Source organism: Xyrauchen texanus, chromosome 5 (genome assembly GCF_025860055.1).
Source record: "Xyrauchen texanus isolate HMW12.3.18 chromosome 5, RBS_HiC_50CHRs, whole genome shotgun sequence".
NCBI classification, from domain to species: domain Eukaryota; kingdom Metazoa; phylum Chordata; class Actinopteri; order Cypriniformes; family Catostomidae; genus Xyrauchen; species Xyrauchen texanus.
The window spans coordinates 18224596-18247226 of NC_068280.1; the positions used below are offsets into that span (position 1 = coordinate 18224596).

At 42.8% G+C, this 22631-nt stretch overlaps 1 protein-coding gene across 4 annotated transcripts in view; it reads left to right on the forward strand.

The window, feature by feature from the left end:
• The window catches only part of LOC127643436 (zinc finger protein 827-like), a 158980-nt gene that overhangs the window by 82041 nt on the left and 54308 nt on the right, over positions 1–22631 (forward strand). For all 4 annotated transcript variants that reach the window (XM_052126186.1, XM_052126187.1, XM_052126189.1 and 1 more), the window contains exons 6-8: positions 655–894; positions 7769–7823; positions 7934–8034. In XM_052126186.1, the coding sequence (XP_051982146.1) occupies positions 655–894; positions 7769–7823; positions 7934–8034 (396 nt within the window). The remainder of the gene's footprint in view (positions 1–654; positions 895–7768; positions 7824–7933; positions 8035–22631) is intronic.

The following is a 22631-nucleotide window of genomic DNA, read 5'->3' on the forward strand; positions in this document are numbered from 1 at the left end:
GGCCCTGCCGTAGCAGTGAGTGAGAGAAAATCATTCTTACTCTCTTTGACCAGTTTTAAACTTTTCTGAAGCCAAATTATTGACATCTGCTTCAGCTTTAACTGACTTTGGTAAAAGCCCTATCTCAATGATGCCCTCGTCTCACTAGCAGCTTAAAAGTAAAATGTGTCACAAAGCTGACAAAATGGCAAAACTTTGAATACATTGCACATGACCGTGAATTGAGGTCAGCCAGATAGCTTATGGGTAACAAAATCTTGGCTAATTGTTATACCAAAAACTGTATTTGTAAAACGTTATTAACAAATACAGTATTTGTTTCAAAGAAAAGTGCTATGCTAGGGTGTGTGCTATGCTAGGGTGTTGCTCTGTGGTTGCTAAGGTGTTCTGGGTGGTAACTAGTGTATTGTTAGGTGGTTGCTTACTCAAAAGAATAAAAGTCAAAAGAGCCAACCCCCATGATTCTATGATAGTTTGGTCCCGCAAGTCTTTGTTGTCTTGCTCTTACTTTATTTCACCTGTTTTATAATTGTATTAAAAGATTTCAATCCCATTATATTTAACTTTTCATTTCATTTAGTTAAAATGGGGATTACTAGCATGATTACATTTGTTATGTAAAATTAAATAAATGTTGTTATCTTTTTATTTCAGAGAATAACAAAGATACTTGCCTCCAGAAAGCCATGGTGAAGGCAGAGCCTATGGAAGTGGACCCGCCCACTGAATTAGCCCCACCCTCTTCTCATCTGCTAGGCTTCAGCACTTTAGGGGCACGTGAAAAGAAGGAACCAATGGTCAACCTCCCAGATCCTTTGCTCTGCCCTCAAAATGACCTCTTCTCCCAGGACATATCAGTCAAAATGGCCTCTGAGCTGCTTTTCAAACTCTCTGGTAAGTCGAAATAGAGGGTGGATATTACTCTTCTTCAGAAAGGCTATGTTTACACCTAGTATTAAAATCTGTCTTAGGTGATTGGATCACAAGAGGTCAGATGAGATAGTTTGCTGTTCCCCGTCTGTCGCTCATTTCGACGTTGTGTCTCTGTTTACTCTGCTTCTGACGGTCATAAGAGCTGCCTCGCTTGCCTGGACTGCGATCACACGCAGGCAGCGTTTCTCTGTGCGAGAACATAACCATGGCAATGTTACGGTCGTGGCTTTCTTTCCTCCGAGAGAAAGCTACTTCATCCGCATGCCGCACTTCCTTCCTATGGGAAGCGCCGCCGGGTATGCGGAGGTAGGTAAGTGCTTTGATTTTTTTTCTCAGAACAATTGTTTCAGGATGCAACTTTGCTCCCTGACATATTACCTGCGCCCCCCGCTGCGAAGCCCCACCGAGTACGTCATATGTGATTGTCCCCTTAGTGTCCCCCGCTCGGAGCTTGGATGCATCACTTATGCTTCGAATCCGTTGCACTGGTGGGCCGGGACCATCTGACTCGGCGACACAATTTAGATCGCCAGGCACTCGCCCCACAGGGGTGCGATAGAGCCGTACCTCCAGCAGAGATGAATCCAGGGTTCTACAGCCCTCAATTCATCGTTCCCAAAACTGCCGGTACGTGGCGGCCAATCTTGGACCTGCGAGTTCTGAACCGGGCCTCACACAGACTCCCGTTCAAAGGTGCTCAGGCGGAAACTTATTCTAACGTGTGTCCAGCATCTAGATTGGTTCACAGCGGCAGACCTGAAGGATACGCACTTTCACGTCTCACTTTGTCTCGGCACAGACCCTTCTTATGGCTCACGTCCGACGGTCTGACGTACTAGTACCAGGTCCTCCCCTTCGGCTCGTCCCTGTCCCCTCGCGTCTTCACGAAGGTCGCAGAGGCCGCACTTGCCCCGCTATGGGAAGTGGGCATCCGCATACTCGACTTTCTCGTCGACTGGCTGATTCTTGCTCACTCTTGAGAGTCTCTGTGCACCCACAGGGATCAGGTGCTTGGGCACCTCAGTCGTCAAGGGATTCAGGTCGACGAGGAAAAGAGCAAGCTCTCCCCAGTTCAGAGCATCTCTTTTCTCAGCATGGAGTTAGACTCAGTCTCAACGACAGCACGCCTCACAAACGAGCGCACGCAGCTGGTGCTGAACTGCCTAAGTTCGCTCAGACAAGGCACAGTGGTTCCATTCCGGATGCACCTGGGGCATATGACATCCTCAGCGGCGGTAACACCACTCGGGTTGATGCATATGAGACCGCTTCAGCACTGGCTTCAGACTCGAGTCCCGAAATGGGCATGGCGCCACGGTACATACCGTGTGTTCATCACCTCTTTCTGCCGCCTGACATCCAACCCTTAGACAGACCTCTGTTTTCTGCGTACAGAAGTCCCCCTTCAGCAGGTGTCCCAACGCGCTCTGGTCACCACAGACTTCTTCAAAAAGGGTTGGGGCACCATGTGCAACGGGCACGCAGCCGTTGGCTCCTGGACGTGGCCCCGGCTGGGTTGGCACATCAACTGCCGAGAGTTGCTGTAATTTCTTGCCCTGCGGAGGTTTCTCCCACTACTTCAGGGCAAGCACATCTTGATTCGCTCAGACAGCACCACCATGATAGCGTACATAAATTGCCATGGCGGTGTGCACTCTCCTCACATGTCTTAACTTGCCCGCCATCTTCTCGTTTGGAGCCAGCGGCGACTCAGGTTGTTGCGCGCCACTCATATCCCAGGCAACCTCAACGCGGCAGCGGACGCGCTGTCACGACAGGGTACGCTCAGCGGAGAGTGGAGGCTCCACCCCCAGGCGGTACAGCTGATTTGAAAGCGGTTCGGCAAAGCACAGGTAAATCTGTTTGCTTCCCAAGAAACCTACCGCTGCCCGCTCTGGTACTCCCTAGCGGAGGCTCCCGTCGGGATAGATGCGCTGGCTCACAGCTGGCCCCGGGGGCTGCGCAAGTACGCATTTCCCCCAGTGAGCCTACTTGCAAGGGTGCTGTGCAAGGTCAGGGAGGACGAGGAACAAGTCACTCTGATGGCCCCCTAATGTCCCACACGGAATTGGTTCTCGGATCTCACGCTCCTCGCGACAGCCCCTCCGTGGCGAATTCCCCTGAGGAAGGACCTTCTTTCTCAGGCACTTGGCACCCTCTGGCATCCGCGCCCAGACCTCTGGAACCTCCACATCTGGCCCCTGGATGGGGGGGGCGGCATTGGTGTGTGAATGTGAGTGTGGATGGGTGATTGGGACACAGTGTAAAGTGCTTTGGTAACCTCTAAGGTTAATAAAAAAGCGCTATATAAGTGCAGACCATTACCACCTGCTGTTGTAGACACGATCAACAAAGCCAGAGCTCCCTCTACCAGGCAACTTGACACCAGTCTTTTCGTTGCTGTGTCCGGTGCGTGCTTTGCGTACCTATGTGGGCTGCATGCAGAGCTTTAGATGTTCTTGGCAGCTCCTTGTCTGCTTTGATGGACAGCGGAAAGGGAACACTGTCTCCAGACAGAGGCTTTTCCACTGAGTCATTGACGCCATCGCTTTGGCTTATCACACCCAGGCCGTGCCCGCCAACATCACAACAGTCGCCAATCGCCTTCAGTGTTAACCAGAGCGGTTGTACCCATAGGTAGAAGGACCAGCGGGGGGGGGGGGTGGACAGCTGAAGTGACTTTCCCTCAAAAGAAGGAAAGCCACGACCACAATGTTGCCATGGTCTTGTTCTCGCAATGAGAACATGAACCATCGATGAACGCTTCCTCAATGTGATTTTGGCCCAGATACGTGAAGCAGTGATCGTGACCGTCAGAGGCAAAGAGGTAACGACCGCATCCAGGAACTGCACAGAGACGGAAGGGCATCTTTAAAAAGAAGTGTCTTTAAAAAAAGTCGTTCAACATCACTGGGCCTGCTTTAATAGAGGAAATATACTCTTTAGAGGAAATAAACTCTTTTAAAGCTCTGTGGAATCGCCCAGGGGCGGAAAAGCCGCTGGAATGTGCCGTATATCCAACAGCACACGCTTCTGAAGAGTTGAATGGATCAGTAGTAGTATTCAGCTTGCTGAAATACAACCACTCAGAAAAAATCTGAATGAATCTGCATTCCAGCCTCCATTTTATACCCGTATGTCGGGGGAGTGGCATGCAAATTCTACTTGCCAATTCTCATTGGCCTTTTCTCAAAGATCTGAAGGTGTCTTGGGCTCTCAAGATCGAACCCTACTGTCACTACATTGACACAACGTTGAGTGAGTTACAGAAGGGGAACTACTCCTAGCTTGTAGAAGGGCTGTGGCGTGTGCATCAGTGTAATGACTCCGGGTGGACACATTACAACGATTCACACCACAATGCTGTATTAACGTTCAATGCGTTTATTACATTTAAGAAAAATGTACATGTTAAACTTTCTTAATTAATCGCATGCGTTAACAGTTTAATTCTGACAGCTCAAATTTTTTGTCATGTAACACAGTCATGTGATCCATTCAACCTAAAACAATCAAGATGGCGACCCATGTTGTAGCTGTTGTTGTCCCCGAAATTAACTTTGATAGCATTGTTAAAGATAAATGTTACTTTGTACAACCTTCACATTGCATTCCTTCAAAGGCGACGGGAAGTTTACTAGAAATTGCTGTTTGCAGACGGAACAGAAGGACAATTGCTTTTGAGACCATACATGGAATGGCAATTTTTTGCATGTGCAGTAAGAGTATTTCAGAGTTTTTATATGTTTCTTTGTGGATGAGAAACTTTTGGAAAATTCTCAAAAACGGCAGTGTGGTCAGAGAGCTTTTCAAAAACGAAAACACAGTTTTCAAATATATACAGATTAATATGGACATAGCTAAGTATGCGGTCCATTCATGTTATCAGGGATGCATAAGGGCAGATTAGCGTGTACACTACAAATGTGATTTGGTCACATGCATTTCAACTACCTCTGAATGTGGTTTAAGTGATCCGTTTTCCAAATGTTTTAGATCACAAAAGCATTTAGCACTTTCCACTTGCGATCGAATAACCCAAGACGGATCTTACCAACAGATGTAAACGGGAACCAAGACTGTTATTTTGAACATACAATCTGTTGGGAGAGTCTTCAGGTTTTCTTCTCCATCTTGCACTGACACACTAGAGAGTGGAAGAATATTTGTGGTGTTAAAAGATGGCAGGATTGAGCTTTTTCCAAGCATATTCTTAGGATTAGCAGAGACAAACCTGCCCCCAGGGCTCCTCGCTGCCAGCTACGGATCTTTTTAAATGCCATCTAGCACCTAGGAAGCCACAAAAAAAATCCACCCCCACTCACATATATAGACACCCCCCCCATGAGAGTGTGTAGCTGCACAGTGTGTATGTATAACATATCAACCCTCGACTCCCTCAGATTGTTCTCAAACATTCTGGCTCAAGCACACTCGGTTGCACACACTTCCCTTGTCTCTTTCTCTACCTCTCTTGCTCCTGTGCAGCATCGTCATGGCAACACAGAGAGCCCTTCCATCCTCTGTGAGCTGTGTGACCGAGAGGGTGTCAAGGAAAGGGAGCTTAGGAAGTGCCACCCAGGGAGAAAGGTTATTACCAGACCACCAGAAGAGAGAGAGACAGACAGAAAGATAGACATATAAGAGATACTATTCTCTTTCACCATGCATTTTGTCCATTTTAAATGCAGTTCGGCAAAACAATGGGTTAAATGTTTCCGATCCAATGCTGTGGATTAATGGTCATTTGTTACCTATTTAAAAATGTTGTTATTGCTTAAAGTTTTCCCAAAAATGCAAATTCTTTCATCATTTACTCACCCTCATGTTGTTCCAAACCTGTATGACTTTCTTCTGTGGATCATAAAAGGAGACGTTAAGCAGAATGCAAGCCTCAGTAACCATTCACTTTCATTGAAGAAGGAAAGTCATACAAGTTTAGAATGAGGGTGAGTAAATTATGTCAAAATGTTTTTTGGGTGAACTTTTCATTTAATTTGGATTCTAATTTACACAAAAAGTAACATACAGGTGAAACTCGAAAAATTAGAATATCGTGCAAAAGTTCATTAATTTCAGTAATTCAACTTAAAAGGTGAAACTAATATATTATATAGACTCATTACAAGCAAAGTAAGATATTTCAAACCTTTATTTGATATAATTTTGATGATTATGGCTTACAGCTTATGAAAACCCCAAATTCAGCATCTCAGAAAATTAGAATATTACATGAAATCAATAAAAAAAAAAGGATTTTAAATGCAGAAATGTCGGCCCTCTGAAAAGTATAATCATGCATATGTACTCAGTACTTGGTTTGGGCCCCTTTTGCATTAATTACTGCCTCAATGCGGCGTGGCATGGATGCTATCAGCCTGTGGCACTGCTGAGGTGTTATGGAAGACCAAGATGCTTCAATAGCTGCCTTCAGCTCTTCTGCATTGTTTGGTCTCATGTCTCTCATCTTTCTCTTAGCAATGCCCCATAGATTCTCTATGGGGTTCAGGTCAGGCGAGTTTGCTGGCCAATCAAGCACAGTAATACCATGGTCATTGAACCAGGTTTTGGTACTTTTGGCAGTGTGGGCAGGTGCCAAGTCCTGCTGGAAAATGAAGTCAGCATCTCCATAAAGCTTGTCTGCTGAAGGAAGCATGAAGTGCTCTAAAATGTTCCGGTAGACGGCTGAGTTGACTCTGGACTTAATAAAGCACAGTGGACCAACACCAGCCGATGACATGGCTCCCCAAACCAACACAGACTGTGGAATCTTCACACTGGATTTCAAGCATCTTGGATTGTGTGCCTCTCCATTCTTCCTCCAGACTCTGGGACCTTGGTTTCCAAATGAGATGCAAAATTTGCTCTCATCAGAAAAGAGGACTTTGGACCACTGAGCAACAGACCAGTTCTTTTTTTCTTTAGCCCAGGTAAGACGTTTGACATTTGAAGCCCATGTCCAGGACCCGTCTGTGTGTGGTGGCTCTTGATGCAGTAACTCCAGCCTCAGTCCACTCCTTGTGAAGCTCCCCACACATTTGAATGGCCTTTTCCTGACAATCCTCTCCAGGCTACGGTCATCCCTGCTGCTTGTGCACCTTTTTCTTCCACACTTTTCCCTTCCACTTAACTTTCTATTAATGTGCTTTGATACAGCACTTTGAGAACATCCAACTTCTTTTGCAATTACCTTTTGAGGCTTTCCCTCCTTGTGGAGGGTGTCAATGATGGTTTTCTGCACAACTGTCAGGTCAGCAGTCTTCCCCATGATTGTGAATTCAACTGAACCAGACTGAGAGGCCATTTAAAGGCTCAGGAACCCTTTGCAGGTGTTTAGCTGATTAGAGTGTGACACTTTGAGCCTACAATACTGAACCTTTTCACAATATTCTAATTTTCTGAGATTCTGAATTTGGGGTTTTCATAAGCTGTAAGCCATAATCATCAAAATTATATCAAATAAAGGCTTGAAATATCTTACTTTGCTTGTAATGAGTCTATATAATATATTAGTTTCACCTTTTAAGTTGAATTACTGAAATTAATGAACTTTTGCACGATATTCTAATTTTTCGAGTTTCACCTGTATTTACATGTACTGGTTACAACATCTTTGTTTCACAATCATTTGTCCTTTCTACTTGAAGAGTTTTGCATCAGTAATTAAGATTTCTTTATCAGTTATTAAATTAAAAGTGGTCAAAAGAGCAATGAAATTATCACTTCAGGTTGTAATTATGGTACTGCTTTGATATATATATAGGCAGCAATTATACAATTTTAGTCTGCTGACTTTTATTTTGTTCACAATGTACTTTGTTTCTGTCTTTTTCAGAGAAAGTAAGTAAAGCTCACGAAAACAAAGACAATGCATCTTTCGGTATACACAGGTAGGTTGTTGTGCACCTGTTCTGCTGATTATTCAACTAGCTGCCATCATTCTAGCTTCTCACATTTATTGAATCAGAGTGACTCTAACTGTGGTGCCTTGTGTTTCTAGCCCTTTCGTAGATGACCGCTTTAGACAATCACCTTTTAGCACACTCTCCAAGAGCTCTTCCCCAGCTGAAGCCGGCTCTTCAAGCAGAGTTGCCCAGCAAGGTGAGACCCTCTCCTCCACACTAGCCAAGACCCTGTACTCACTCACACCTACACAATCTAAGCATATGAGTACGGTTTTTATAGATTTTATTTATTTAGTTAGTTTTTTATTTAGTTTTCTATTCTGTTTAGTTTCGTTTTCTATTCTTTTCTATTTTATTTTCAAGTGTCCTTTTATTTTAATTAAGTTTGAATTATTATAGTTTATTTATACATTTTTGTAAAGGAAAACTCTGGTTTTTGCTCTATTGACAGCACAATATTATGACATAATGAATACCTCATTGTATTTGACCCACCCCTCCTTTTATTTAAAAAAAAATCTAAAATCTGGGTTACAGTGAGGCACTTACAATGGAAGTGAAAGGAGTCAGTCTGTAAATGTTAAAATACTCACTGTTTCACAAGTATAGCCACAAGACATAAACAATATGCACGTTAACATGGTTTTAGCATGACCAAATTGCTTACTAACCTTTTCTGTGTAAAGTTATATCCAATTTTACAACTTCATTGCCCTGACAATGTAATGTCAACAAACCCTAAAATGATAGAATCATTTGAATCATAAATGATAAAATGATTGAAAGCTCAAATAATACATGAGTTTTAACATAAGATTTAATGTAAGTGCTTTAAAAAAGTTATAAGCTTTAGATTTCTGCCTTTTAAACCCTCCAAAAATTGGCCCCATTCACTTCCATGGTATGTGTCTCACGGTAACCTCGATTTTTGCTTCTTCTTTTTTACTAAGAAAAGAAGGGACGAGATTAAATACATTTTTGTGGTGTTCAGTATTATACCACAAATGCTGTCGATTGAGTTTAACTTGTAGTGAACCCAGAATATTCCTTTTAAGTTTGAATTTTTCAGTATAATAAAGCAATATCACACGAACAAGAGTTCTGTTGTTCCATATATCAGCACAGAGCTGTAATTCTTTTATACAACAGTTCAACAAACAATAAATAATATTAAATAGTTAAATAATAATAAGTAGTTTGTGCATTTCTTTTCCACCATCAAAAATAGTTCCAAAAGACGCCAAACCATCATGTACAACTCCTGTTTCTGAACTGCTCTCAAAACTCTGTTTTGAACTAGTGGTGTTTCGTTTGTAAACTAATCAGTGTTTTTGAATAAATCTATTAAGTGGATGAACCATTCTTGATCACTTCCAATGTTTCGCTGGTGATCGAGTCTGTGGGGCGAATTCACTAAACAGCTTCTCCACTTTTGCGCATGTCTTATTCACTAACCCAATCTAGTTTAAGCAGGCGCAATCAGAGCTAAAATTATGCTATGCCTTAAGTATTTAAATTAAGTAATTGTCATTGCTTTCCACACCCTCTTTCTGTGTAAATTAGGCTCATTATAGATTGCACTTCATTCACAAAAATTGCCTTTTACATTGCGTAATTACTGCCAGATGAAAGCAGGTGGTAAAATGAATTTTATTTAAAAGAGATGTTTGTTAAGATTTTCTATCTGCCATTTGATCAGTAATTCATCCAGTAATGATTAAATTATAGAGAAGGGCGTTATAACCTGGCATATATCCAGATGCGAAGTGAAGCGGCATGTTTAAGAGAAGATTCAGGTGTCTGGATCACAGTGATGCTGTACAGTCCCAGCAGAGTGTGTCATATAGCGCTCAGAATCAGCACGCAAGTTCAGAATTGCACGTGGAAATTGCATTCGGCAGCATTTTGTGGGCGCGTTTACGCTGTTGCTTGATCTGCATACAACATGTGTAAATAAACAGATCTTTTACTGGGCACAATTAATTCTTAGTGAATTCCCTCTTGTGTTTATTAACGAAGCAGTTACAATTTATTTGCCCTTTTGTCGCCACCTACTGGTGTAATTATGCAATCTCCAGAATTGGTCACTGAACAAATCAGTGAATGAAATCCTTGCCAAAATATGGAAAGCCATGAACATGGATTGGACAGGGCGGAGGGCGGGGCCGGGTCATGATTATACACACCCGGTCCCTTATCAGGCTAATTAAGCCTCAGAGAGGGATAAAGGCCAACTGCGGATGGTGGTGCGACAGAGAGAGAGATCGTTTACGGGCAGGTGACCATCATGTGTGTGTTTGTGTCTTTTTGTTTAGTTTTATATTAAAACTATTATATATATTGTCAAGCCGGTTCTCGCCTCCTCCTTGCCCGTCTATATCCCTTTACACTGGTGCCGAAGACCCGGGGAGGAGGAGGAATATGCCGTAGTAGAGTTCTCGCCACTACCATCCACCCCAACGGAGCAGCCGCGAGGGGAGAAGGGGCTCCTAACCAATCGCCTGGAGTGGTCAGGGCCGCTGTCAGGGGCTGGGGAGACCCCTTCTGTTCCCCGAGAACGCGGCGGGGCATTCCGTCTGCCAGGGGCTGGAGTACAGCCTCCGATCTGCCCGGGGAGGCACGGCTATTGTCCGTTAGAGGGTGGAGGAGTGGCCAAGGACTAAGCTACAGCATATTGGAGAACTGGCAAGTAAGTGTTTTTTCATCTCTCTCTTCTCTCTCTCTCTCCCGTAAATGATCTCTCTCTCTGTCGCACCACCATCCGCAGTCAGCCTTTATCCCTCTCGGAGGCTTAATTAGCTTGATAAGGGACTGGGTGTGCATAATGCCCTCCACCCTGTCACAATGGAGAAGCAGAGTGATACAAATAGTGACGTGTCCCTGTGCTGAGCGTCCCATTCAGATTTGTGGAATGGAGGTAACTGTTGTGTAATTAGTTTTTAATATAGTTGAGGTATTTAAGGGCTTTCAAAGTTAATGTGGTAACTGAAATAATTTAAATATGTTTAACATAAATATTTCTAGCATTTTGATGATTTAGTTGCATTTGCTTGTTTAATGAAGGGGGATTGTATTTCAAATTTCATAATATAGTGTTAATGGTAATTTTTTTATGTAATTTAGTTTTAGTTCGTTTTTGAGTCATTGAAATGTATCTTAGTTTAGTATAAGTTTTTTTTTTTCAGTTAAGTCCTTTTTAATTCAGTTAACAAATTTTTGATTTAGTTTTTTTTTAACCATAATAACACTGTAGACAACCCCTTCCCAACCCCCCAGCTTTATGACCACTGCACTGGGCATCTGGCACTCCTTGCCTCCCTCTACTGGCCCCTCTGGCAAAGGGTAATTAGTTTGCGCTTACATGGACCAATTCCCTACACCAGTTAATGAAAAAATTATTGGGTTTTTCGTGTCCAGGGTGAAAGTTAATTCACTCCACACTCAGACATGTGCTCTTTCTTACACACAAACTGAACATGCACGAATCACATAAGAATGGCCATGACCCTTGTCTACCTCTTTATCTCTCTCTCTCTTTCTCCCTCACTCTCTCTTCCTTCTTATTTTGCCATTTTCATTGTTAAGTGTCCAACACCTTATAACCTGTTGTGGGTAGTAACTCCCACTCCTTAGTCAAGACAAAGAGCTCTCATTTTGTATTGCTATATTTAACTGAACTGTCAGTGATTGAAAAAATAAATGGCTCTAAATAGTTTTTGTTCATGCCATATTTGGTCATATTTGATCATTTTTTTTAATTATATTGTTTTTGACTGTGTCAGATAAATGTAAATCTTGTATATTTTTCACTTAATTGCATGTTAGTTTACTTAAGTTCATTAAGTGTGTGTGTGTGTGTGTGTGTGTGTGTGTGTACTTGCTTAGCTATAGTTTGGGGACAAATTTGTAGATGCTCTAGTGCAGGGGTGCCCAATACGTCGATCGCGCTCTACCAGTCGTTCGCAAAGGCAATGCTGGTAGATCGCACAAAATTTAAATGTACTTTCGTTACATTTTTATAAAAATAAATATAATGTCTTTCCTTCTTTTAGTTTCTGTCTGACTTGCATTGACGAGTAAATATTGACCAGGCGAGGTTTTGTTTATTCAGTTGCCATGACAACTAGGTTTAGCGATCACGCCTTCCAAGGACTTCTGAGAACAGAGCTCGAAATTGCGATGCTACTGCCCGGATTAGGCAAAACTGTCTGATTTCATTCAGCGCAAGTCATCAGAATAAGGTAAATGCCCTGGCTATTGTAATCTATTGTGCTGTAGGTGTTTTGGGTTTAGTTTTAAAACTGAATGATATCAACATTGAACATTATTATATATTTTTTTATTAATTAGAAGATGAATTCCATGTAGGGATACATGCAGTAGTCCCAACAAGCATTTTCTTATTTTAAATTAAACTGTGTTTTTTAGTTGGTAGATCTTATTGAGTTGGTCATTTAAAAGTAGATCATCACACAAAAAAGTGTGGGCACCCCTGCTCTAGTGCCTCAATTAAGCATCATGAACTTTGCTTTTTTTTGCAGGGTCATGAACTCTGTAACCATAATTTTTGACCCCATACTTAGCACGACCAACTTCCAATCTTGTTATTTTGTGCATGCCTTTTAAAGAATTAGTTCACCAAAAAGTGATAATTCTCTCATTGTGTACAGTACTTTGTGCATGTGTCAAGCATGAGGAATTGTAATCAACCTTGAACTCATGACTGACAAAAAGACTGCAGATGGCAAGATTTAAAGTGGAAAAAGTTAGGGCTGGGAATTGCTGCAGACCTCCCGATTCCATATTACAGTGATATTTCCTAGCCGATTTGAAATGTATTACGATTCTGTGAGTATTGCGATTTGATGTTTTGATATAAAAAGTCCTTTTTCACAAAAATAAATGTCAATTGAAGAACAAATGTGTCTGAAATGACAGTTGTTTACACTTTGTTATATATAATTTGCTGGTAAAAGGTATGGATGTGCAAAACTACCAATTTGAAACTATCAATCGACCAGTCACTGCATTGTCTGAGCTAAGTGACTAGTTAGTGCTAAGGAACACAAGGCTGCTTTGTGTCCATTTGTATTAAAAAAATTAATTCTTACAATATGTAATTTTAACTTATCAAACGAATTTTGCTATTTTGTTACATACAAATTTAGGCTAAAGCTTAAACATGTTCACGAACCATTTTTGGGAATACTGAATTATGACACACATGACAATTCACCTGTTGTCCCAGTGTAGTTGTATGTTATTTGCATATGCATCCTGAGATAGTCTGAGATTCTGTGCAGCGTTCTCATAGACAACACTACTCTTACAAACTGCTCCAAGAAGACTGACAGAGAGAACTCACAATTTGCATGTGTTGGCTCCAAAGCGCAAATTAACTTCTGAACAAATTTGTTCTTCAAAATATAATCAAGTGTGTTTCCTCAAGCACCCGTCTTTGTGTCTAGTGGCATTTCTTGTCGATAGTGGCGTAAATGTGCGAAATTACCCACCACTGCGCATGAATACCCTGGCTATTAGATTATAAATACTGTGGGGGCACGACACGTAGCCTAGTTTACAGCATTCAACAGTTTGATAAGCCCTTTTACAGCTAAACAATTTATTAAAGCAGTCAGAATGACTTCTGACAAATAATCTCCACAACACCTTGCAAATTAACTTTTGGAAAGCATAATAACAGGAACATTGATCACAGCAGAGGATTTTGAAGTCCGACAGTAAACATATGGCACTTGATGGCTGCAGCAGCGCTGCATTAAAGGACTAAACATAAAGAATTAAAGAGACAAAACTTCTCAGAGAAAAAACCTGTAATGTGGGACTCTGCACAAATATAGCTTCCTATATTTATCAATGTAGCATTAAGATAATACATTATATATATATATATATATATATATATATATATATATTTTATTTTTTTATAAAAAAAAAACTTTTCATCGGGGAGATGATTTTAAAATCATTTGGCTCAAGAATCGCGATTTGTAACAGAATATAAAAAATGTCCCATCCCTAGAAAAAGTAGTTACATTTTGGTCTGTTTCTCAACCAAACTGATCGTTTTGCTTTAGAAGACATGGATTAAACCACTCAAATCATATGGATTATTTTACTTTTTGTCCCTTTTGGAGCTTGAAAGTGGATCACATCGACTTGCATTGTATGGATATATATACACAACATACATCTATGAAAATATCTTCGTTTGTGTTCCGCAAAAGAATGAAAGTTATACGAGATTGAGATGACATAAGTGTCAGTAAAGGATGAGAGAATAATAATTTTTGAGTGACATGTTATTTGAAGAACCTCATGAATCAACATCAGCCATCATGGAAAGAGAGAAAAAAAAGACCAATTTTGGTGCACAGTGGTTTATGGTGGTTAGCTAGTGGTCTGGTCCTTGACTTTAAAAGTGAGTCGCTATCAAGTGCCATTATATTGAAAAGACAGACTGGAATATGCTCAGAAGAGAGAATGACATAGAGGTTTGGAATGACATGAGGGTTAAAAAATTATGACAGAATTGGGATCTATTCCTTTAAGAAAAACTTTGTGGGACACCAGCATTCAAAACACAGCATATGTTGGCAACAGCCATGCTGGTCTTTTTCAGCAGGCACATAAGGAGGAGAATGTAGAGAGAGAGAGACTGATAAAAAGGCATCAGCAACAAGAACATGAAGGTATTAGATGATAGTCATAAACATTGCACAGGCATCCATTCACTCATGCACACCCACTGAGGCATTGTGGGAAGGTGCCATCTTTTCCCTGGCAGTCCCCAGGCTCTATATCACACCAGAGCTGTCGGCACCGCATCAAGCCGCAGCACTGCTTGGTGGGCCATGAGTAAGGTGCGCAGGTTCTTATGAGTGATGTGACTCAGTGGAACCGTGGGCCTCAGGGTGACGAGGCTGATTAAGTGTCCTGTGTTGCTTTTCAAAACTTGCATACACTGTATAGATTGAAGCAGAGGGCAAAACACCCACAGTAGTTTTAATTAAAGCTCTTGTACAGTGCAGGTCAGTGTGGGGGATGGCTGGGAGATGCCACACACATGGCACAGTTATTTAATTATGTGGTTAAGCCATGCTTATTCATGCTGGTAGTGTGGCAATACTAATCATGTTGAAACTCGTAAGATTTTATGTACTGAAACATAATACATTAATTTGAAGTTTGGCATCAACAAGTGGTTAAAAGTGTCAAAGGTACATTATCCCTATTAAAAAGTCTAACTTAGACCAGCATGAATTTTCATGCTAGTCCATGTTGCTTTATGCTGGTTTTGGCACTGGTTTAGCCGGTAGACCAGCCATGTTGTTTACCAGTTAAAAATGATGGTGAACCAGCTTGGTCTTTCATGAATTGGTTGACCATTGGTGGCTGGCTGGTTAAGCTACAGGGTCTCCACAGACATGGAAAATTGGGAAATATAAGGAATTTGAAAGTTGTTCTTTCCAGGCCTGGAAAAGTCATGGATATAAATAATAAAATACATTTAAAATCACTGAATGTAACTTTATTAGGTACACTGTTCTAATACTGGTTAGGGCCTCCCTATACTCTCAAAACCGCCAAAAATTATTTGTGGCATGGTTTCTACAAGATGATGGAAACAGATTCCGGTCCATCTTGACAATTGCATCTCACAATTTCTGCAGATTTCACAGCTGCACATTCATGCTGCGAATCTCTGGTTCTACCACATCCCAAAGGTGTTCTATTGGATTTAGATCCGGTGATTGGGAAGGCCACTTAAGAACAGTGAACTCATTGTCATGTTTATGAAGCCAGTTGAGACAACTTTTGCTTTGCGACATGCTGGATGTAGCCATTAGAAGATGGTTCAATTCTGGCCATGAAGGGATGCACATGGTTAGCAACAATACTCAAATATGCTGTGGCATTCAAGCGATTATTGATTGGTATTAAAGTGCCCAAAGTGTGGAAACATTCCCCACACCATTCCACCACCTCCACCAGCCTGGACTGTTGACACAATTCAGGTTGGGTCCATGGATTCGCGCTGTTGGCACCAAATTCTGACCTTATCATGTGTGCTGTGTGCCTCAGCAGAAATCGAGATTCATCACACCAGGCAACTTTTTTCAAGTCTTCAACTGTCCAGTTTAATTGAGCCTGTGCCCACTACAGTCTCAGCTTTCTGTTCTTGCCTCAAGGTTGTAAGGTCAAAACCAATTTTGAGTTACTGCACTGCCGACTCCCACGTCGTCCTTTCCCCCGACCTCTAAAGAACGTTAGTGACGCAGGAGGGGAATCCACCGGCATTCCCTTACATAGGGAGTTCCCTCTAGAGCAGTCACATGACAAAACCCTTAGGCATTCCTTTGACCAAGTGAGAGTAGGGATGCACCAATCCAATACCTGGATCAGTATCGGTTACAATACTGCCATTTTTTAATGGATCGGGTATCGGTCCACAAGCCCGATCCAAATCCGATACTGTGTGTTAGTCATGTTCGTTACTGTCAAGCTCTAAATATGACACAAAATTACCATAAAAACACCATTAAAGTTGTTCATATGACTCGTGCATTTTATTCAAAGCCACTTGAAGACGTGCGATAGCTCTGTGAATCGCAATAGGCTGTGTTTAATAAGTAAATAGTATTTTATAGTAATATAGTATGCACACGCAGTGCTAGCACGTTAGTGAGTGGTGCTGCTCTGTTGACACACATAAGCACACACAGCCCTGGGTGATTCACTCGTGGCTATTTTTGCATTCACGCAGTACTCAATATTTGAGTGCTACTCACGAACAACATCTCAATAGTTTGGTTCACTTATAATATGCATTTAGAACAGCACCGGTGGTTAAGAATTTGGATAAGAAGCGAATTAAACTACTGTGAACTTGCCTACAAACAGAGTTTAGAATGTCAAAATAAAAGTGTTTAAAAAGTGCATTTAAATATATCTCTGTTGTATTTAAAATTATTCTGTTGTATTTAAAATCATATAAAGTCAATAATAATATTAATAACAATATATTATTATTAGTTTACAATTTATATCATTATTTAAGTTGAATGGGTTCCAAAAAAGTGGACTGATGTCTTACAACTAAATTGAACAAAAAGGAGATCTGAATCCTTTAAAGTCTAGATGCAAGTTGAAACGTTTTTAAAAACAAATGGCAAAAATAAAACACTGGTTTCTTTTCTACTGAACAAATAGACTGGAATTACTGTTAATTTTGCTGCTACATTATCCAGTATACTAGTTAATAATAAAATGTTTCTCAATTAGCTATACTTTTATATTGAAATAATGTGTAGTTAGAGGTTTGTGTTTCTTTACATATTAAAGAGTACTCCCAGTTAGATCCACACAGTTATTTAAAGATATTCTAAACTGGTAAAGATATTGTAAACAACACTGGTATTGGATTGGGATCGGTATCGTCCAATACTGATATTTCCGATATCGGATCGGAAGAGAAGAATTGGCATCTTCCGTAAGTGAGAGTAATCGATAGCCAGCAGCTCCAGCCTGACGTCATCCTCACATATCCACATTTTTTGATTTTTAGGGACCGGTTGTATCGAGTGACGCAGGACACTCAAACCCATGAAAATACAACCCAGTTATTAGTCCAGAGGAGCCTTCAGGAAACATTTTTCCATGCGGCTCACCATAATCCTATTGCAGGTCACTTAGTACAAGAAAGGACACTGCACCGGTTAATAGCCTGCTTTTATTTGCCTGGCATTTGCGGAGATGTGCGCAGATGGTGTGTGGCATGCCGCGAATGTCAGTTGATGAATCCACCGTTGATGACTAGAATCCACTTTAATTGAGGCCCCCTTTGAAAGAATTGGTATGGACCTTTAGAGCGGTCAGCACGCAGATATCGATTTGTATTAATCCTGGTGGATTATGCAACGCGATTTCCAGAAGCGGTGCCTTTACGCAACATCTCAGCACGCAGTGTTGCGGAGGCACTATTCAAAAATATCTCCCGGGTGGTTATTCCGAAGGAAATCCTCACCAATAAAGGCACAACATTTATGTCACGTACACTGCGCAAACATTATGAATTGCTGGGGATTAAATTGATTCTTACATGCGTTTACCACCCGCAAACTGATGGGCTGAGGTTAAACCAACGGATTGTGGTGGAGCACATCAAATTTACCACTTCAACCTCCTTAAATTATGGAAAAAGGTTGTGCCTGTGTCCATGGCGACGGTAGTTCCAGAGAGGGCGGAGCTAGCGCTGAACGCACTTTATTCCTGCTCCATAAAGATTTCTTTCTAGCGCTGAACGCACTTTATTCCCGGTCCAGAAAGATTTGTCTCTAGCGCTGAACATGCTTTATTCCCTCTCCAGAGAGAAAATTTTCTCTCTAGCGCTGAACGTGCTTTATTCTTGCTCCAGAGTGAAAGATTTCTCTCTAGCGCTGAGCACGCTTTATTCCCTCTCCAGAGAGGAAGATTTCTCTCTAGCGCTGAGCATGCTTTATTCCCTCTCCAGAGAGGAAGATTTCTCTCTAGTACTGAACATGCTTTATTCCTTCTCCAGAGAAAAAGATTCCTCTCTAGCACTGAACACGCTTTATTCTGCAGTGTGCGCATATACACGTACGCTTACACAATCACTTAGCCAGGTGTCAGATAACTAGCACAAAGATTTAGAGCTTGGTCTGGATTGATATGCCCTGCGATTGTAAAATCTCGCAAAGGTATTGGGTGTTGCCCAACCCGCTGCTCTGCATATGTCTGCTAGGGAGGTGCCCCTGGCCAGTGCCCATGAGGACGCAACATTTCTTGTTGAGTGTGCTCGGACCCGCAAAGGGTCCGAGCACAGCCTGTGTGTGATAGGCCAATGTAATGGCATCCAATAACCAGTGGGAAAGCTTCTGTTTGGAGACAGCGTTCCCTTTCCGCTGTCCGCCAAAGCAGACAAAGAGCTGCTCAGAACGTCTAAAGCTCTGCGTGTGGTCCAAGTAGATAGGCAAAGCACGTACCGGACACAGCAACGAAAGGGCTTGGACTGCCTCCTCCCGGGTCAGCACTTGCTGGTTCACTACCTGGTCCCTGAAGGGAGTGGTAGGAACCTTGGGCATGTAGCCCGGTCGTGGTCTTAGGATCACATGAGTGTCTGCCGGACCGAACTCCAGGCAAGTGTCTCTGACAGAGAACACTTGCAGGTCCCCAACCCTCTTGATGGAGGTGAGCGCGATCAGAAGGACCGTCTTCAGAGAGAGGGCCCTGAGTCCGACTGATTCCAGCGGCTCGAAAGGGGGTCTGTGAAGGCCCGAGAGGACCACTGAGAGATCTCAGGAGGGGAACAGGCTTGGCCGGGAGGGATTTAACCTCCGGGCACCTCATAGGAACCTGATAATTAAGTCATGCTTACCCAAAGACTTGCCGTCTACTGTGTCGTGGTGGGCCGCGATAGGTTCCAGAGGTCTGGGTGCGGATGCCAGAGCGTGCCCCGTCCCTGAGAAAGAATCCCCCTCCTCAGGGGAATTTGCCAGGGAGGGGCTGTCGCGAGGAGTATGAGATCCGAGAACCAAGTCCGAGTGGGCCAATAGGGGGCCACTAGAGTAACTTGTTCCTCGTCCTCCCTGACCTTGCACAGCACCTGTGCAAGAAGGCTCACTAGGGGAAATGCGTGCCCTCAGGTCTACCCGAGCCTTCCAAACCATTCCCAAATCAGCTGGACCAACTGGGGGGAAGCCTCAAGGACGGTTATTTTTGACGTACCCGGCGGGGCGGAGCAGGTAATGTGGTGTCGGGAAGCAAGGGGTGTCCTGAGGCTCTGGTGCTGAGAGAAGACTCAAAGCACTTACCTTGCTCCGCACAACTTTCAGGGGGCGGGTTAGTGACTGAGGAGGTCCCGTGGAGGCGTCCTCTGAACTCCTCAGAACCGGCCGGCCGGGGAACAGTCCTGGGGCTGAAGGCGAAAGGTCTGTGTCCAGCCTGCCAGGACTGTTGAGATGTGGAGGCAGAGTGCCGTGAGAATTTGCGGGCCAGGTGACCCAGAGACAAAGGAAATAGCTCTTTTACTGAGAATATGGGTACTGCATCCCGATGGGGGTGCAGCAAATGAAATAAATTCAACAAAGGATCTCCTCCCGGCCCTCCACCGGGGGAAGGAGTGGTCTTCTCACCAGCTCCGGAGCGAACGTCTTTTTCTCTGGGTCGGGCGTCTCAGGACCATTTAGGAGCCTTCAGGGTCCTCGAAGGGGTCTGCGAGATTTGGGACGTGCGCTTCCTGTGGGGCGCTCGACGCAGGGGCTGAGAGCTGGGCCCGGGTTGAGGCAGAGCTGCATGTTTCTTAGCCGCAGGAGGACGCCCTTGGCGAGCAGACGGTGCGTGGCCCGTGGCGGCAGGTTTGCAGCGGGGTAGGATATGTGATATGGCCTCCGTCTGCTACTTCATCACGGAGAACTGCTAGGCGAAGTCCTCGACAGTGTCGCCAAAAAGAACGAACTGGGAGACAGGTGCATCGAGGAAGCGTGTCTCGACCAAGTTCAGCCACAGATGACATTCCTGAGCCACGAGAGTGGCCATCGCCTGCCCGAGTGACCGCACTGTGACCTTCGTGGCCCTGAGGGTGAGGTCGGTCACTGAGCGCAGTTCCTGCAGCACGTCGAGATCAGGACTGCCCAAGTGCAGATCTTTAAGTGCCTTGGTCTGGTGGACTTGCATGAGGGCCATGGCATGCAGGGCAGAAGCGGCCTGTCTGGTGGCGCTGTAGGCTGTCATCCCCAAATTGCCTCCATCTCCATCCTCCCTGGCTGAGGGAGGGAAGCCGTGACTGCAACGTTGACATGGTCATGTTCTCGCAGTGAGCCATCGACAAACGCTGCCTCGGTGTGATCGCTGCCCAGACACACGAGACAGCGCCACTCTACCGCATCCAGGAACTACACCGGGGCGGAAGGGCATCTTTATAAAGACTCGTCCTGAAAAGGACGTTCAACGCAAGCTGTGTATTTGCTCTTTTAGAGGAAATAACTCTTTAAGAGAAATAAACTCTTTTAACTGCGGTGTCAAAGCGCCCATATCTGCATGATTTTATGCATTGGACTTCTATTCATAATGCATTAACTACTTTTAAAGAATACATTTTTTCATGTTAAAAATGTACTTGTTTATGTTAAAATTACATGCTGTAAAATTATTGTTCAGTGTTAGTTCATGTTACCTTATGTAGAAGCCTAATGTTAATTTCTTTATGAATGTGAATTTTTTTATTTGCTCAGCTATAAAATATTTAAACTGCTAAAAATCAGAATGTCGCTGTTTCGATTCCCACGGCCACCACCATTTTGTCCTTGAGCAAGATACTTAACCCCTCCGTTGCTCCGGAGGGATTGTCCCTGTAATATGTGCTCTGTAAGTCGCTTTGGATAAAAGCGTCTGCCAAATGCATAAATGTAAAATGTAAATGTAAATCCATATTCAAAAGTCATAGAAATCCATTGGTGGGAACCCTAGAACTAGTTAAGAAACCTGGTAGAGATATCAGCCTCCAAAACACAACAAATACTGGTGATCAACAATATTGTTCTTTTCAACAGGGAAGAGGGTTTGAGATGGTGCTTTGACCTAATTCAGATGAGGGCAAGATAGTTTATTGCTAAAAACACTTAATGTCCCTACTTTTTCCCGTTGACTCAAAAGTGAAGTAATGTGCCTCATTTTTCAGAGGTAAGTAATACATCAGCAGTAAAATCAAGCAGGCGAGCTAGACATCACTTATATTTATGTCTTTTAAAATAATGATGGATTTCAGAAATGAAGCACAGGATGGATGGATTTGCATTAGTTTTAACAGCTACTCTAGGAGCAATAAAAGCTTTGGCATCTTTTTGCATGATATCAATGAAATTTTCACCCTGACATTAGCCTACCCTTTAGACATGTATAAATACCTCAGATGTGTCCTTTTTAACCAAGATCATTGTGGTCACCAGCATATGTTGTATCCAGACCAAGGCTGGCATCCTTTCTTCATTAGCTTATGAAGCAAGCCTCAGAGAGATAATGCTGATTGACCTACAATGTTTAACTGGTGAAAAACATGGTTGTGCTGATCCACCAGACCAAAACCAAACCAGCTTGGGACCATCAGGGTGAAAGGGCATATTTAGCTTCAAAATTATATTGTTCCCTTTGACTTCTCAAGTAAGTATTTTGACAAGTCAAACAACCCTTCCATTGGACCACTTTAAGAATTGTCTGGAGTTTTGGATTTGGTCATTGGCAGATATGAGCTGCCCCATGAAAATGTCCTTCAGGTCTTGTGTTCAAGGCCACTGCATTTGCTTTTAATTGCCACCATTAAATCCTCTCTGAATTGCCAAAAAATGCTGCTTCTTCCTAACCACTTGCCCCCCTTTTCCTCGTAATGCCCCCATCAATCCTGAGGCTGCATTGCTTATGACAGCATTTGTAAAAAAGATACGTGCCTATTTATGAGCAAACCACAAGTCCAAAGGGATGGACACACATCTGCTACATATCAAACAAGCCCCTTGAATGTTTACTGAGCAGTGCAGAATGCCACGGTATAGGTATGGCTAAAAAAAAAATATCCCTTGAGTCATTTATATGACCTACTAACACAAAACACTGATCTGAATGCCTTGAGATGATTAAAGGTCACTGCAGTTGTGAATCTCAGCTAATTTTTGTTTATTAGTATACACCTTGTCTGTTTTTGCTCGTAAGGAAACATTCCTTAACATTTGGTAACCTTTCTGCCACTGTTTGGTACAT